Consider the following 13,895-nt stretch of genomic DNA (forward strand, 5'->3'; position numbering starts at 1 on the left):
GCACGTAGCACCCGCTTTTTATTGCAGCTATTTCACGATACCGTGTGGATTGCAACAAATGCTAGTTGGCACACTCTTCTGACGGCTCACTGTGAAGCATGTGTTGGCACTGAAAACTATGTTTGAACTTGCTTCCCTGTATAATAGCTGCGTGCGCCGCTAGCACCCCGAAGCGCTGTAAGATAGCGAATCAAATGACTTGCCATGAGCTTGCCGCCAAAACAACATCCGTGCAGTTTTCGCTTTGATGCCGCAGTGTTCTCCATGATGTATCAATTCAGGTAGAAGCATCACCAACCATACTTGAACGCTTTATTTTGATGACTTGCACATCGAAAAGCAAGGTCTACCGTATTTATTCGCGTATAACCCGCACCAAAATGTGAAAAAACGCGTTTAAAAAGTGGGGGTGCGGGTTATCTGCGAATTTTTTCCTTGGGAGGGGGGGGGGGTCGGCTTCACCGCAATGTGCGGCAGCCTCCCCGTGTAGTCCGCCATCCCCATCGTCATCGACGCTTGTCAAGCCGATGAAGGGCCAACGAAAGGCCAGCATTGTTGAGCCTCGCGTTAGGCGCTGTTTAGTGTACTTACCCCAGTTTGCACTGTTTGCCTGCTTTGTTTTGGCATCATGAGTGCGACTCGACGGCAGTGTTTCACAGCGAAAGAGAAGCTAAAGATTATAGCCGCTGCCGAAGAAATCGGCAACAGAGCTGCTGCAAGACAGCATGACGTCGACGAGTCGTGCATTCGCGACTGGAGGAAGAAAAAAGAGAGTCTCGAAGCAACGAACCGGAACAGGCGAGCGTTTCGGGGTCCGAAGACTGGCGCGTACCCCCACCTCGAGACGCAGCTTGCGAAGTTCATTGAGGAGCAGAGAAGTCGTGGCCACGCTGTTTCGACTGAGATGACGCAAATGGAAGCCCTGAAGTTGGCCCGGGAATTGAACATTCCACGTGAGTTTCGTGCAAGCCGTGGATGGCTTCAGCGCTTCATGCGAAGACATGGATTTTCTATGCGGCGGCGAACAACCATGTGCCAGCGGCTTCCTGAAGCCTACGAGGAAAAGTTGTTGAACTTTCAACGATATGTGATCGCACTTCGGAAGGAGCACAGCTATTTGCTGTCTCAGGTGGGAAATGCTGATCAAACACCTGTGTACTTTGAGATGCCGATGGACACGACCATGGAAAAAAAGGGCTCCAAATCAGTCAGCGTGCTGACCGGCGGAAATGCCAAGCTGCGCTGCACAGTCATGCTATGCGCTTTGGCTGACGGCACGAAACTGCGCCCGTATGTGATTTTCAAACGCAAGACGCTACCTAGCATTCCACTGCCCCCAGGAATCGTTGTGCGTGCGGAAGAAAATTCGTGGATGAACAGTGGCCTAGTCGGTGACTGGCTTCGAGTAATCTGGGAGCGAAGACCAGGTGCCTTGCTGGCACGCCGGTCGATGCTCGTACTAGATTCCTTCAGAGGCCACTGCACTGATGCGGTGAAGGCTCGCCTTGCCGAGACCAGCACCGACCTCGTCATAATACCTGGCGGCATGACGTCCATGCTACAGCCACTCGACGTGTGCCTGAACAAGCCGTTCAAGGCACACGTGAAGCGGCTGTATGCCCAGTGGATGGCCGACGGCATGTACGCCCTCACACCGACGGGACGCGTGCGAAGGCCTGATATTCCATTGCTGTGCCAGTGGATCGTGGATGCGTGGAAAGCGATACCGGCCGATTTGGTGCGCAAAAGCTTTAAAAAATGTGCGATCAGTAATAGTCTGGATGGTTCCGAGGACGACTACGTCTTTGAGAGTGGCGATGAAGCCTCGGATGGCAGTAGTGAGAGCGGCGACGATTAAGAATCGGATAACCAGTGACGTGGTGGCGGTCGTTTGAATAAATGTTCTGAAAACGAAATGATCACTGAGTGTGAGTTGCATCTTTCTAGCGCTCATTTTTTTTTTTCAGGTAAACGTGCGGGTTATACGCGAGTTTTTTTTTTTTTTTTCCCGCCGAGTTCAAAGTTAGGGGTGCGGGTTATACGCAGGGGCGGGTTATACGCGGGTAAATACGGTATTTCGTAAAAGCTTCAATAAGCAAGACATTTATTTTTACACACTCTTACAATTGAACGTCAAAAACACCATCAAAAGAAAATAAACAGAAAATATGCATCAATGTAGGGGAGAACTGCAAGTTACACAAAACTCAGATAAAGGAAGTAAATAAGGCAAGTAAAAAGAACAGTCAATATGCATTGCCAAAATGGGCATACACAAATGGCATTGAGATATGATTGGCAAACACAGATGCAGTCATAAACCAGTTTACAAAAGTTGATTTCTACCTATGTCAAACACAGCCAGATTGTGAGACCAAATTTGCTAATGGGACCTTTGTAACAATATCAATAAGACATTAGTACTAAAGAGTCACAACAGACAACACAATGTGGGTAATGTACAATAACATAAAAAACAAAACCTTGTTGGCTATGTTAATATTATGAAAGTTAAGTAGTACATCTCAACTTCAAGAACTTCATCTTTTCTCTCTTTATTTATTTAGTTAGACGCATTTTCTCCAGCTACAAGAAAATGCATCCTTGTCAGTGTGAAGAAGCGAATGATTTGATTCGTTACTTCCACTTTGTGCTGCTCACAGCTGACCATATTTAACCTCTTCACAGACAGGCAAGAAATGAGGCCCATGATGCAATAGGTAAATGCATCCTCCATAGCTTTGACCAAGTCTGCTAGGAACTCAGACGGGTACAGGAGGCCACTTCTATCTATGTAATGTGTGAGGCATGACTCTGCCGGAAGCAAGCTCGAGTCCTCTGTGTGAAGCAACAGCCTGCTACATTCATTGCACTTTGTCTTTTTCAACATCTTCCAGGCCACATGGCCAATGACGTAGTAAATGATCTGGGAGTCACTTTTGTGTCCAACAATTTTAGCGTGGTCAGGGCTCTTAACACCAGATGGCCGAGTTAGCAACGAATATGTAAAGGAGGCCTGCAAATGCGACACTTCAAGTTCAGAGACATTCAGGGCAATGCCGCATGTTACCGTGGCTGTTTGCCAGCCTAATGGCTTCGAAAAAATGCGGGTCAACTTGGCGTTTACCTTCTTCAGTGATGAAGTTTTAAGGGGCCTGTATGTCTACAACAGCCATGCACCTCCAAAGGGCTCTTAACACCACATGGTCGAGTTAGCAACGAATATGTAAAGGGGGCCTGCAAATCTGACACTTAAAGTTCAGTGACACTCAGGGCAATGCCGCATGTTACCATGGCTGTTTGCCAGCCTAATGGCTTCGAAAAAATGCGGGCTTGTTTTGGCAAGAGGCCGGACGACAACTCGAGCAGTGTAGAGGAGTAAATCGTTCTCCAGAGTGAGCTGGTGTCGATGCTAGTAGAAGGGTTTTAGGTCCACTGATAAATCTCGCCTGGAGGGCCACTCTTTTTTCTTGCTCCACCGGCAAAGCTGTACACAAACAGGGTCTGTTTGTTGGTATGCCTTTAACCCTTGAAGGCAGTGGTCCTTTATTAGAAAAGAGGTTTTCAAAGAGCATACGAAAACTTCCACGTTTTCTTCGAGATCTGAGCCCTGCGGAACTACTGATGGATGGTCGGCTATGAAATAAGCTTCCTCTTAATTCCACCAAGCTGACACCCCAACTGCCGGATCAAGAGAGCCTTCAGAAGTTCGAGGAACAGTACCGAAAACATCAAAGGAAAGACTTCGACAGACGTCACGAAGTGCAAGAAGTGGGATCGCGGGGGATTTCCACAGACTCGCTGCTGATGACATGCTTGTTGCTATGGACGACGAATCTCTTGTCGAAATGAGCTTCACACACAACGCAGTTCTTCTGCAATGGCTTGTCAGCACGAGGAATCGCGCACTCCCAAGCCCTGTGTTGTTCATCGTCGACGGGAACAGCGAAGAGAGACTCCTTCTCACTTTGTTTGCGGGTCGAAACATGCCCCACTTTGCATCCAGGTGCAAAACGGTATTTTTGCTGTTTAGACATCACTATGGCATGGCCATGTTGGTACGTAGCGATGCCAAAAAAATTCAAACCAGCACACGGCAGACATTGTGAGAACACATGCCCGTACCTGTCTGTAGGCGACGAAACGTGCGGTGACGGCGGTCGGCGGGTGCTTTCGACGGATCTCGTTAGCGACGTGCGCGCCGCCCCGCGGCGGCATGAAACACCAGCACGCCTCCAATCACGGCGCGACTGCGACGATGCTGACACTTCTCCTTCTAGCCTCCATAGCAGCTGCGCTAGAAGCGCGTACGAGGCGGCCACTTTTTGAATGCCGATGGCGATATGGTAACACAGATTTAGGATTGTACTCGATTCTAATGCGCATGCAATTTTTGGACCCGCATTATCGGAAAAAAGTGCACGTTAGATTCAAGTAAATATGGTAATTGAAATTACCCATGACAATGACACGGGCGGTCAGAAGGTTTCATTTTCACTTGACTCTGTGTCGTCCATGCTTTCCTGTTTCAGTAGCTATCGCATAGTGCTGCATGGTTTTGTTCGCTCATGAAAGTTGCACAAACTACAAGCAGCAGAGAATTCAACTTCCATGTGATGTCACGGGATGCCTGAATGGTCTACGCCACTTGAACAAAAAGCAGCTGCAGTGGCGAATCCACCGCTCTGTTTTGGCTCAGTACCGCCACCTGTCGGGTGCATGGAGTTTCATATTAGTATAACTACAGGGAAATCTGGCGCTGCGATCGTTCAACCATCATGGGAATGATGGGTAGTACAGGCTACGGACTGGCATTCTGTTGACTGGTGAACTAGTCTGCAAGTATTTTTTGGCAGTTTTGGTTTCGCTCCAAGAGCAGTTGCTGTAACCTGCAGAGTGACAGTGCAACGCAAAGTTCTCTGCCTTTGTTCTGTTGCTCGAAGTGGCGATGGCGCACTGGGCCAGCGGCTGGGACTATGTTTGTGTCACGATGCGGTGTTGAAACCCTGAAGAGAAAGTGACAGCATCGTAAACGTTGAAAGAACATGTTTTGACCGTTTGGACCTTGGTTTGTTAAGCTTGTTAGGTTGGCGCTGTAGCGTTACGTGCTTTATGAAACTTAAGAATAGGAAAAAGAAAGCACTACTGATACAAGACATGCTTCCGAGAGTTATCGGAAGAATTTTTCATTCAGTCATTGGGGTCACAGTGCATTAGTGTGCCTTCCTTAACCTTGTACAGCGCTGAATTTAGTTTTTTGGATTCTGTCGCATGAGTGCGCTCTTGGAATCGGATGTTGGTGGCTCCACCCCATGGTACTCACTGCGCATGTTCCTCTAGTTTGAGCTGTCTATAAAGGAGTGACGCGATAAAATGATGTCAGTTGGGAGTAGCGCCTTGTCCTGGTCGTCTTTCTTGTGTGTGTTGTTTTGCGCTAAACAAAGTATTTATGTAATGTGTTGTACATTATATATGATACTTAAGAAATAAAATTAGATTTTACGCAATAATATTTTAGTATAGCTTCGTTTACTGCACCACAAGCAAATGCCATTAGTCTAAAGATCGAAGTCCATCCGAAGCCCGTACTTCCCATCATTCCCATGTAGGTTGAGGCAATGCTCATGAAAGCCCCCGTAGACACTAGTGTCACAGTTCCCTCTAGGGTATTTATTTAGGAACTCTATTGTCGGGCGCCATTTCACTCACCGACTGCAAAGGGCGGTAATGGCGAATGCGATGTCATCACTTCCCTGGTTGGGTGGCGGAAGATTTGAATTTGAAAAAAGGCATTCAGACACTTGATATACAATCTTCTCGTAAACTAAGTCTTTTCTTGGTACGAAACAAGCATTGTGAGGTTTCTGAATAGGATATTTAAACAGTCCATGTCGACTTGGTGTCTGCCCTTGGTGTCCCTTTAAGCACAGTATGGCACACCGTTAAACTGAAATTGGTATTATGGACAGCTTAGCTATTTCTTCAGAATCAGAGTAAAAAAGCATGTAATTCTATTTGACAGATATTCCAGTGGTAAGGAATATTCTCCAGACCTTCGTATACAAGCTGAGTGGTTATCAATGGCATACTAATTTGGAATTCCCTTTTACTAAGCATCTCAATTCATATTCATGAGAATTACTCATGGCTAGTGAGATTCTCATTGTAAAGTAATGTGATTAGCCTCCTGAGCATGTGCAGTATTTTTTGTGAATATTTTGAGGCATAAATGTTCATGTTAAATTTTCTTATATTTGATTCAATATTCAGCTTCTTTCTTTCTTGATTCAATTCAATTTTCAATTTGAAATCTGCTATTCGGTATTTGCACACCCCTAGTTAGAGTGTTTAAATTGCATTTCTGAGCTTGTTCACCCAGATAATACCGTCTGGGAGATCATTCCAGCAACAAATTGCACATGGCAGCGCAGTCATTCCGAATGCTTGAGTTCGGCCAAAAGGACACACAAAGCTGCGTTGGTTATTCAGTCAGCATGACGCACAGAGAGGCTCTGCTAGTGGGAATGTATTTCCACGAGTATTGTAAACTATGTCATCAAACAAGAGCCGTCTTTCGTTGTGATTCCAAGGATGGAAGTGCAAGATGGAAGAGGTGGTGTATCTGTGTATCACAGTTAAACAGCACTGCCGATTATAGATGAAGAGCAGACCAAGCGCTTGGGCACAGAGCCCCCCTCGCCGAGGCTCAGAGGTGCGCTTCCACAATGCGGCGGACGAAGTGGCCCATCAAAGTCAATGGTGTAGGTGTCACAGCAGTGATACAGAAGCTTTCATGAAAATTCCTGTGAGCACATATACATAGTTGCCTTTTGCATGTGCAATCGGCTTGCAAAAGGCAGGCTGAGTCATGTGTGTTTTCCTTTGTAATCCATGCCTCATGCATGCATAATCAATGCCTCATCATACAAATCGTGGTGAATTGCAGAATCATGAAGAATTGCACCTTACCATATGCTCTTAATAATGCGGCTTCTAGCATTGCAGTCTGCTCCTTGAATTAAAGAAAAGAGTTTGTGCATTGTTTCTTGCAAATGCCTAGGGCTAGTCACACAGACATTGCAAGACTATGTCAAACTTACTCAGGCTAGGGGAAGTGTGGAGGCTATCGCTGGCCAAACAGCCATGGGTATCAAGTCTGTCTGCTGCTGTAGGCTGTGCAAGCTTAAAACCCAAGCGAGTGCTTGGCCAGTTTGCTATTTTGACATGTCTTGTCGCGGCTGCCATGGTGGCTGGGAAGGTGTTGTGCTAACTGTGCAGGACACTCACTTCATTCTGATCTTCAGCCGACCGGTCCGGGGCCTCTTCTTCTTCCGTGCCAGAGTCGGATTCCCATTCCTCAGCCTCCGAGCCAATGCCCTTGGCTTCGCCATTCACCTGCGTCATAAGTTGAACAGAAAAAATGTAAAAATGGCACAGACTTAAAGGGGCCCTGAACCACCTCTCGGGATTGGTGAAATAACATAATCCGTGGATACCATATGCTGCTGTGAACATCTCAGCCAAGTTTTGCTATCGTACGCTGTGTGTGGAGTTCGCAAGCAGATCACGAAGTCCCCTTTCTCTCAAACGCTCCCTTTTAACAGAAGGCGCTGTCCTCACTCTCTTTTGGACACTTTATTTTGTCATCCCCTTAGACGGCTACTATTGGCCGATAGATGACATCAAGCTGCAGCCGGCTACATGGCACAGATACCGCGGGGGCTGCGAGTCCACTGGCTAAGCGCACTGCGGCTCACTAAGGACAATCACATTCGGCTTATGTTTAGCGCATCGTAGGCACCAAAGGCGGAAGTCGTGGTGTCTACGTTAACACCCAAAATGAAATTTGAACTGCGCACCATGGTGACGTTAGAAGGCGGAGCCCCACTGAACCGTCATAGCCTTCACAGTCCAAGGCATTGAGGAAGGAACAGGAGCACAGTGGAGGCTGTGTTTGATTGCCAGTAGCTCAGCTTCTGCTGAATGTATTGAAGTACTTTTTTGTGACAAAGTATTCTAAAATATGCTCTTTGCACTTCAAATGCCTTTCTCGACTTTGCTATAAGTGAGAATACCGGAAGAAGGGGCACCTCTCCAGTGTCAACTTGTGGAACAGCAGCCAGGTCCAGCGGGGACGAGACATCATCATCCTCCTCTTCGACGGGTGCTGCAGCAGCAGCAGTGGCCGCAGCCATAGCCGTAGCCGCAGCTGAAGAGGCAGCCGGAGGTGGCTTGGCTCCGCCTGCATGAGGGTGATGTCGTGCATGGTGGTGCTTCTTTTTGTTCTTGATGATGATCTTGCGCAGCAGCTGCTTGGGTGAAGGCAGGGGTTGCCCCGGACGCAGAGGGTGCGATGGCAGCGACTCGGTGACCAGCATGTCACCAAACAGCTTGCGGCAGTAGGTGGCCATCTTGGCCTGCTGCTTGGGTGAGCAGTGGTTTTCAAAGGACAGGACGACGGGGAAGTCAGAGGTCTTGAAGGCACTCTCGGCAATGGCCTCGATCACCTCTCGCAGGAGGATCTCGGTGACCACTGTGTAGCCATGTGTCACAATGGGCTCCTCATCTGAGTTGCGGCCCGTCCAGCAGTCGAGCTCCACACAGCGGCAGCCTGCCAGCAGACACTGGCGATACATCTCGACCGACGACTTGCCTGCATTGCCCGCAAACAATCAGCTCAAGAGATCCCTGCCATAACTGAACTAACATGCAGAATGAGGTAAGACTAGTGCGGTTCATTTGTGTTATTTCTTTCAGGAATTTCATACACTTTGTGCAGTTTGCTTCTCTTTTGTAATGAGTCAACTATTCTGGAACACAGTCATAATGCTCTTCTACAAGAATGATGAAAAAAGAAAATAGGTATAAAATTCTAGTACTAACCAATTGACCCTTGCACATGTAGATGTGAAGAAGGGCAGCAGACACAATGCAGAAGCAAAATGAACTAGCACACTAACGAGGCCTATGCAACTAACACTCTGACAAAGTAGGGCTACGTAGTGGAGTAGAGAAAAAAATAAGAATGCTGAGACATGAAGGTCATGCTATGCAGCCGCCAATACGGTGCGCACACGAATGACAGCGACCAGACAGCGTGCCATGTTGGTGCACTCCATAGCAATAAGAACACGCATACTGTTGCAAGTGCACGTCGAATAAATGCTGTCGTGTGCTTTCATGCATTGCAGCAACTGCTCCAAAGTAAAAGAATATAAGCTAAAAACGAAGCAACGAAAATGTGAATTTTTTTCTGCATTTTCAAAGTGTGCATGTGCGCATGCGATAAAGCCAGGGAACTTTCCAAACTGCGACGATGCAACGGACCTGCTGTATCAACATGTACAGATCAACTCTCCATGGACCCTTACAAATTGAAGGTCTGTTCTTGGCGTTTTTTAGCAGGTGTGGGAACCATCGGTTATTTGACAATGCCTACAGGTCTTGTGCAAGTGTGTGGGATAGTGCCCATGCAAATTTTTCACCGTGGTTTTCCGAGTGGGGCCGTATGCACATAACTAGCACATTGTTTATATAAAATTGGCTCTAATATCACTTATAGCTCGAGTGTGTCACTGCATAGCCTTTAATTTGGTAATGCCGCATGTAACTAAAGCTCCACTTTACTATGTTTTTTTATTGTAGGCCACCCTTCAGAACTCTTCGATGGCTGCAACCCCGACTGGTCTCCGTCGCAACATTTGGGCTATGTGCCGAATGCACCTGCCGTGGAGCACTCGAGGAGAAATGTTTGGGAGCGCGTAGTCAGAACAATCTGCAGTCACCAACCATCAAATCTGCTGGCCACATGTGTTGCTGCAGAGCCGAGTATGGAGCCATTGAAGAGTTCTCACAGGTGGCCTACAACACAAAAGTGCAGTAAAGTGGAGCGTAGTTTACATGCCGCGTTTCCAAATTAAAGATTACACAGTGACATATGCAAGCTAGAAGTGATACTAATGCTTATTTTATGTAAACAATGTGCTACATTTGTGCAAATGGCCCCACTTGGATAACCACGGTGAAAAATGTGCATTCACACAATCTTACATGCTTGCACGAGACAAATAGGCATAGTCAAATAACTGACGGTTGACATGCTTGCTAAAATGTTCCGAGAACAACCTTTGAATTTGTAAAGATCCACAGCAAGTTGATCCACACACGTTGACATGAGAGATTCATCATTTTGTCGCTGTTCATAAAGTTCCTTGGTTTTATTGTGCATGCATGTGCACACATCGGAAAATGCTGAAAAAATGCACAATTCCTCTACTTTAGCTTATTTTCTCTTACATTGGAATGGTTGCTGCAACACATGACAGTGCCTGACACCATTTATTTGACACACACTTGTGACAATACGAGCATTTCACCTCGCTACAGAATGCCCCAACATGGTGCCCTGACCACTCGCTGCTGTTGGTGCATACACCCTTTAAGCCTGTTGCTATAAAGTATTTACTTAGTATGTCTTCTTTATGTGAGGCATGTCAAAAGTTGCTTTCTGGACACTCCTCAACAGGTTTCCTTTTAATAATCACTTTTTATGTGTGGACTTCCTTTCAGCTTGCGCTCAGCACAGCAACTTTCCAGCAAATGATAGACACTGTCCTTTGCTGGACTGAAGTGGCAGGCTTGCCTTGTGTATCTCGATGACATAGTAGTCTTTTCCGAGACATTTGAACAGCATCTTGATTGCCTGCGGAAAGTGCTTGAAGCAATCCGATCGGCTAATCTCGTGCTTAAACCAGAAAAGTGCCATCTTGGTTATGAAGAGCTAAAGTTTCTAGGACCCGTAAGCAATAGAGGCGTCTGACCTGATCCCAACAAGCTTACGGCTGTAGTAGCATTTCCTCCTCCTGCCTATAAGAAGGCCGTGCGGTGCTTCCTGGGCTTGTGTGTGTATTATTGCCATTTCATTGAAAACTTCTCGAAGATAGCAGAACCCCCGACTCGTCTTACAGGAGATGACATGCTATTTTCCTGGACGAATAAACAACGGGTGGCCTTCACTGAACTACAAAGCATGTAGTGAGCACCCATCCTGGCACATTTTGATGACGAGGCTGACACCGAGGTGCATACTGACGGCAGTAACATTGGTCTTGGCACAGCACTCGCCCAATGCCAAGATGTCACTAAAAGAATAATAGTGTATGCCAGCCTCACACCATACCATGCCAAGGCAAACTACTCTACCAGAGAAATAGAGTCTCTCACGGTCGTGTGGGTGATCACAAAGTGCTGCCATTATCTCTACAGCCATCCCTTCAAAGTGATGACAGACCACCATGCTCTGTGTTGTTCGGCAAACGTACGGGATCCTTTGGGATGATTGGCACTGTGGAGTTTACGGCTACAGAAATCTGACATCACTAGTTCGTAAGTGTGGCTGCAAACACGAAGACGCCAACACACTGTTGTGTGCAGTCCAACAAACTTACGGAGCAATTATACAACACCATCACAGACACGACCTCCATGTACATCCACATCCTGCACAGAACATGGGATCGCATCTTGCTTTACATGACCTTCAAACATAATACTGCTGTACAAGAAACAATGAACGTGCATCACACCATTTCGCCTCCTTTGGGGCCGCGAAGTTCAGACTGTACTGGACTCTATGCTTCTGTGTTAAGATGCCGACCGTCTAATTGCTCATGCTGAAGAATTTGCCAAGCGTGCTGAGGAAGTTCTCCAGCTTGCGTGGCTGCACATGGGTCGATCAGCATGCAGATGAGCAGCATTATAACATCTGCCACTGACAGGTGTCCTAAAATCCCTGAGATTAACTGTGGAAGTACGCCCCTGTTTGCTGCCGTGGCTTTCATGAAAAGTTGCTGAACTGGTATTTTGGTCCATACAAAGTGCTGTGCCGCATTAGTGACGTCAACTATGAAGTCGTTCCAGACCGGGCAGCCCAAACACGGCACAGATAACAAACTAGCTCTGACATAGTTTGTGTTGCATGCATGAAATCGTACACCGCATGTTCATGACTTCATTTTTATGTTTATGCTCCTATGCACGCTCATTCTCTCTGTTTATTCAGACTGTGTATGTCACGCTTCACCACTGCTGCACTTTAGCCTTTACTGTGTTCTATGAATGAGCATCTATACTGAGCATGTATGTTTTTTTCGAGTGCAGCTCTTAGATCACCATTCCTAGGTTGAGCATCGGCGTCCCTCGGCTCAACTGCATGAACACACCCGTGCCACTGCCGATAGTTCGTCGTTGTCCGCAGTTGGCTCGACTGTCGCTCATCGTGCCGGCATTTCCGTGCTGCCCCTCCCTCTGTGAGGAGGCTGATGGCGCTCGCAGACTGCCAGTCAATGCGGTGATTTCACTCTCTAATTCTTTGCCTCAATATATAGCGAAATGAAAGCACTCGTACGGCTGCGCTCAAATTTTGCATTAGGGAGTAGCGTAATCTCCTGACATTTTTTTCGCTTCTTACGCCAGCAATATGAGACTGCTGGAGTATATGCAGCTGCTTTTTTTTACAGCCTCTCTTCTCTTAACAAAATACCGCTTATAATAAATACATTTTCTGTTCTGATAATTTTGTTATAATCAGGGCTTACCGTATGTGCAAGCGTATGCTTGGAATTAAGATTCAGACTAAAGTTAGCCCGACAACCTGCAACAATCTAGAGTGTTGACCCAAATAACGTTGGTTTGCTCAGTCAAGCGCTTGTACTTAAATCAAGTGGCCACCAAGAAATTGACCATTATGAAGTCCCAGCATCAAAGCTCAAACATCTTTAGCCACATGACTGCAAGGTGCTACCAGGGGGGCAGTGCAGCTATTCCAACAAGCGAGAATGAATTTAGTTAATTTTATGGAATATCGTGTGGTCAGACACCGCAATGTTGAAAGTTAAGATTTGGTCACTGATCATGAAACGCAGATTTTTGCACAAGAAAGGACAATGAATATCAGAAGCGTAGACTGTTGGGCCAGTTGGTGCACCATGTAGTGTCGTTGAGTGGAAATACGGGCGGGAAGAAATGGAGCGGACAGGATGAGCGTCTGTTCTGTCCACTGCGTCTCTTCCTGCCCGCAATTCCACTCAACAACACTACAGGAAGATGAAAAGTTACTCTCAACTACCTATTCTATGACAGAATCATAAAATATGCATTCCAGTTGAGCAACGCACCTTTCTATTGTCTTTTTCCTTTTTTTTTTTAAGGCATATGCTTTTGTGCGTCTTACAGTGTCAAACATGCAACAGTGAGGTCCCCTTCTGAAAGTCCTTTCAAGACACCTCCATTTTAAAGCGAGGGTTAGCAGGGGACCCTCCATCCATGCGCAGTCTGAGAATAGTGCAGACCGGTTGCTGCCCTCACCAGTGAGTTGATGTCCAGTGAGGTACGTGTTGTGCGAGGAGTTGATGAAGTAGTGATTCAGGGGCTGGTCCATGTCCATGCTCAGGTCAAACTTTTCTGGTGACACGATCGGGTTGTCAGCGCCCATAAGGTAACGCAAAAAGCCGTCCACGGAGAACAGACCCTTGGCCACGTAGCTTTTGTTTGGCTCGTACTGGGCTGCAAGTGGGCGTTCACGAGATCACTTGCCACAAGACACCATGCAAGCATGCGCAGCCTCACCCTAACGTTTGGCCTGCCTACACTGAACGAAGCAGCCTCTGAAGCCGGGCAAATTTGAATGCTCACACTGACACATGCAAGAATTTGTTGATGCCAGAGGAATGTGGGGCACAAAAGATGCACATATGCACAAGCACATTGTGCAATGTAAAAAATCCCGACGACATACAAATACAGCAAATGGCTGCAGGAGTAATTATTTTGCATCTTGACAGTGTTTGCAATACCATCATCACAATAACTGCACCCAAGTCGCACAACGCTTAGGC

At 46.8% G+C, this 13,895-nt stretch overlaps 1 protein-coding gene across 4 annotated transcripts in view; it reads right to left on the reverse strand.

Annotated features, from left to right (window-relative positions):
* The window catches only part of Plc21C (Phospholipase C at 21C), a 571,303-nt gene that overhangs the window by 259,245 nt on the left and 298,163 nt on the right, over nucleotides 1-13,895 (reverse strand). For 3 of the 4 annotated variants that reach the window (XM_075698222.1, XM_075698225.1, XM_075698224.1), the window contains exons 6-8: nucleotides 13,366-13,563; nucleotides 8,076-8,653; nucleotides 7,288-7,395 (exon numbers count right to left, since the gene is read on the reverse strand). In XM_075698222.1, the coding sequence (XP_075554337.1) occupies nucleotides 7,288-7,395; nucleotides 8,076-8,653; nucleotides 13,366-13,563 (884 nt within the window). The remainder of the gene's footprint in view (nucleotides 1-7,287; nucleotides 7,396-8,075; nucleotides 8,654-13,365; nucleotides 13,564-13,895) is intronic. The other variant, XM_075698223.1, reaches the window with a different exon arrangement.

The sequence above is a fragment of the Dermacentor variabilis genome, chromosome 7 (genome assembly GCF_050947875.1).
Source record: "Dermacentor variabilis isolate Ectoservices chromosome 7, ASM5094787v1, whole genome shotgun sequence".
Taxonomy (NCBI): Eukaryota; Metazoa; Arthropoda; class Arachnida; order Ixodida; family Ixodidae; genus Dermacentor; species Dermacentor variabilis.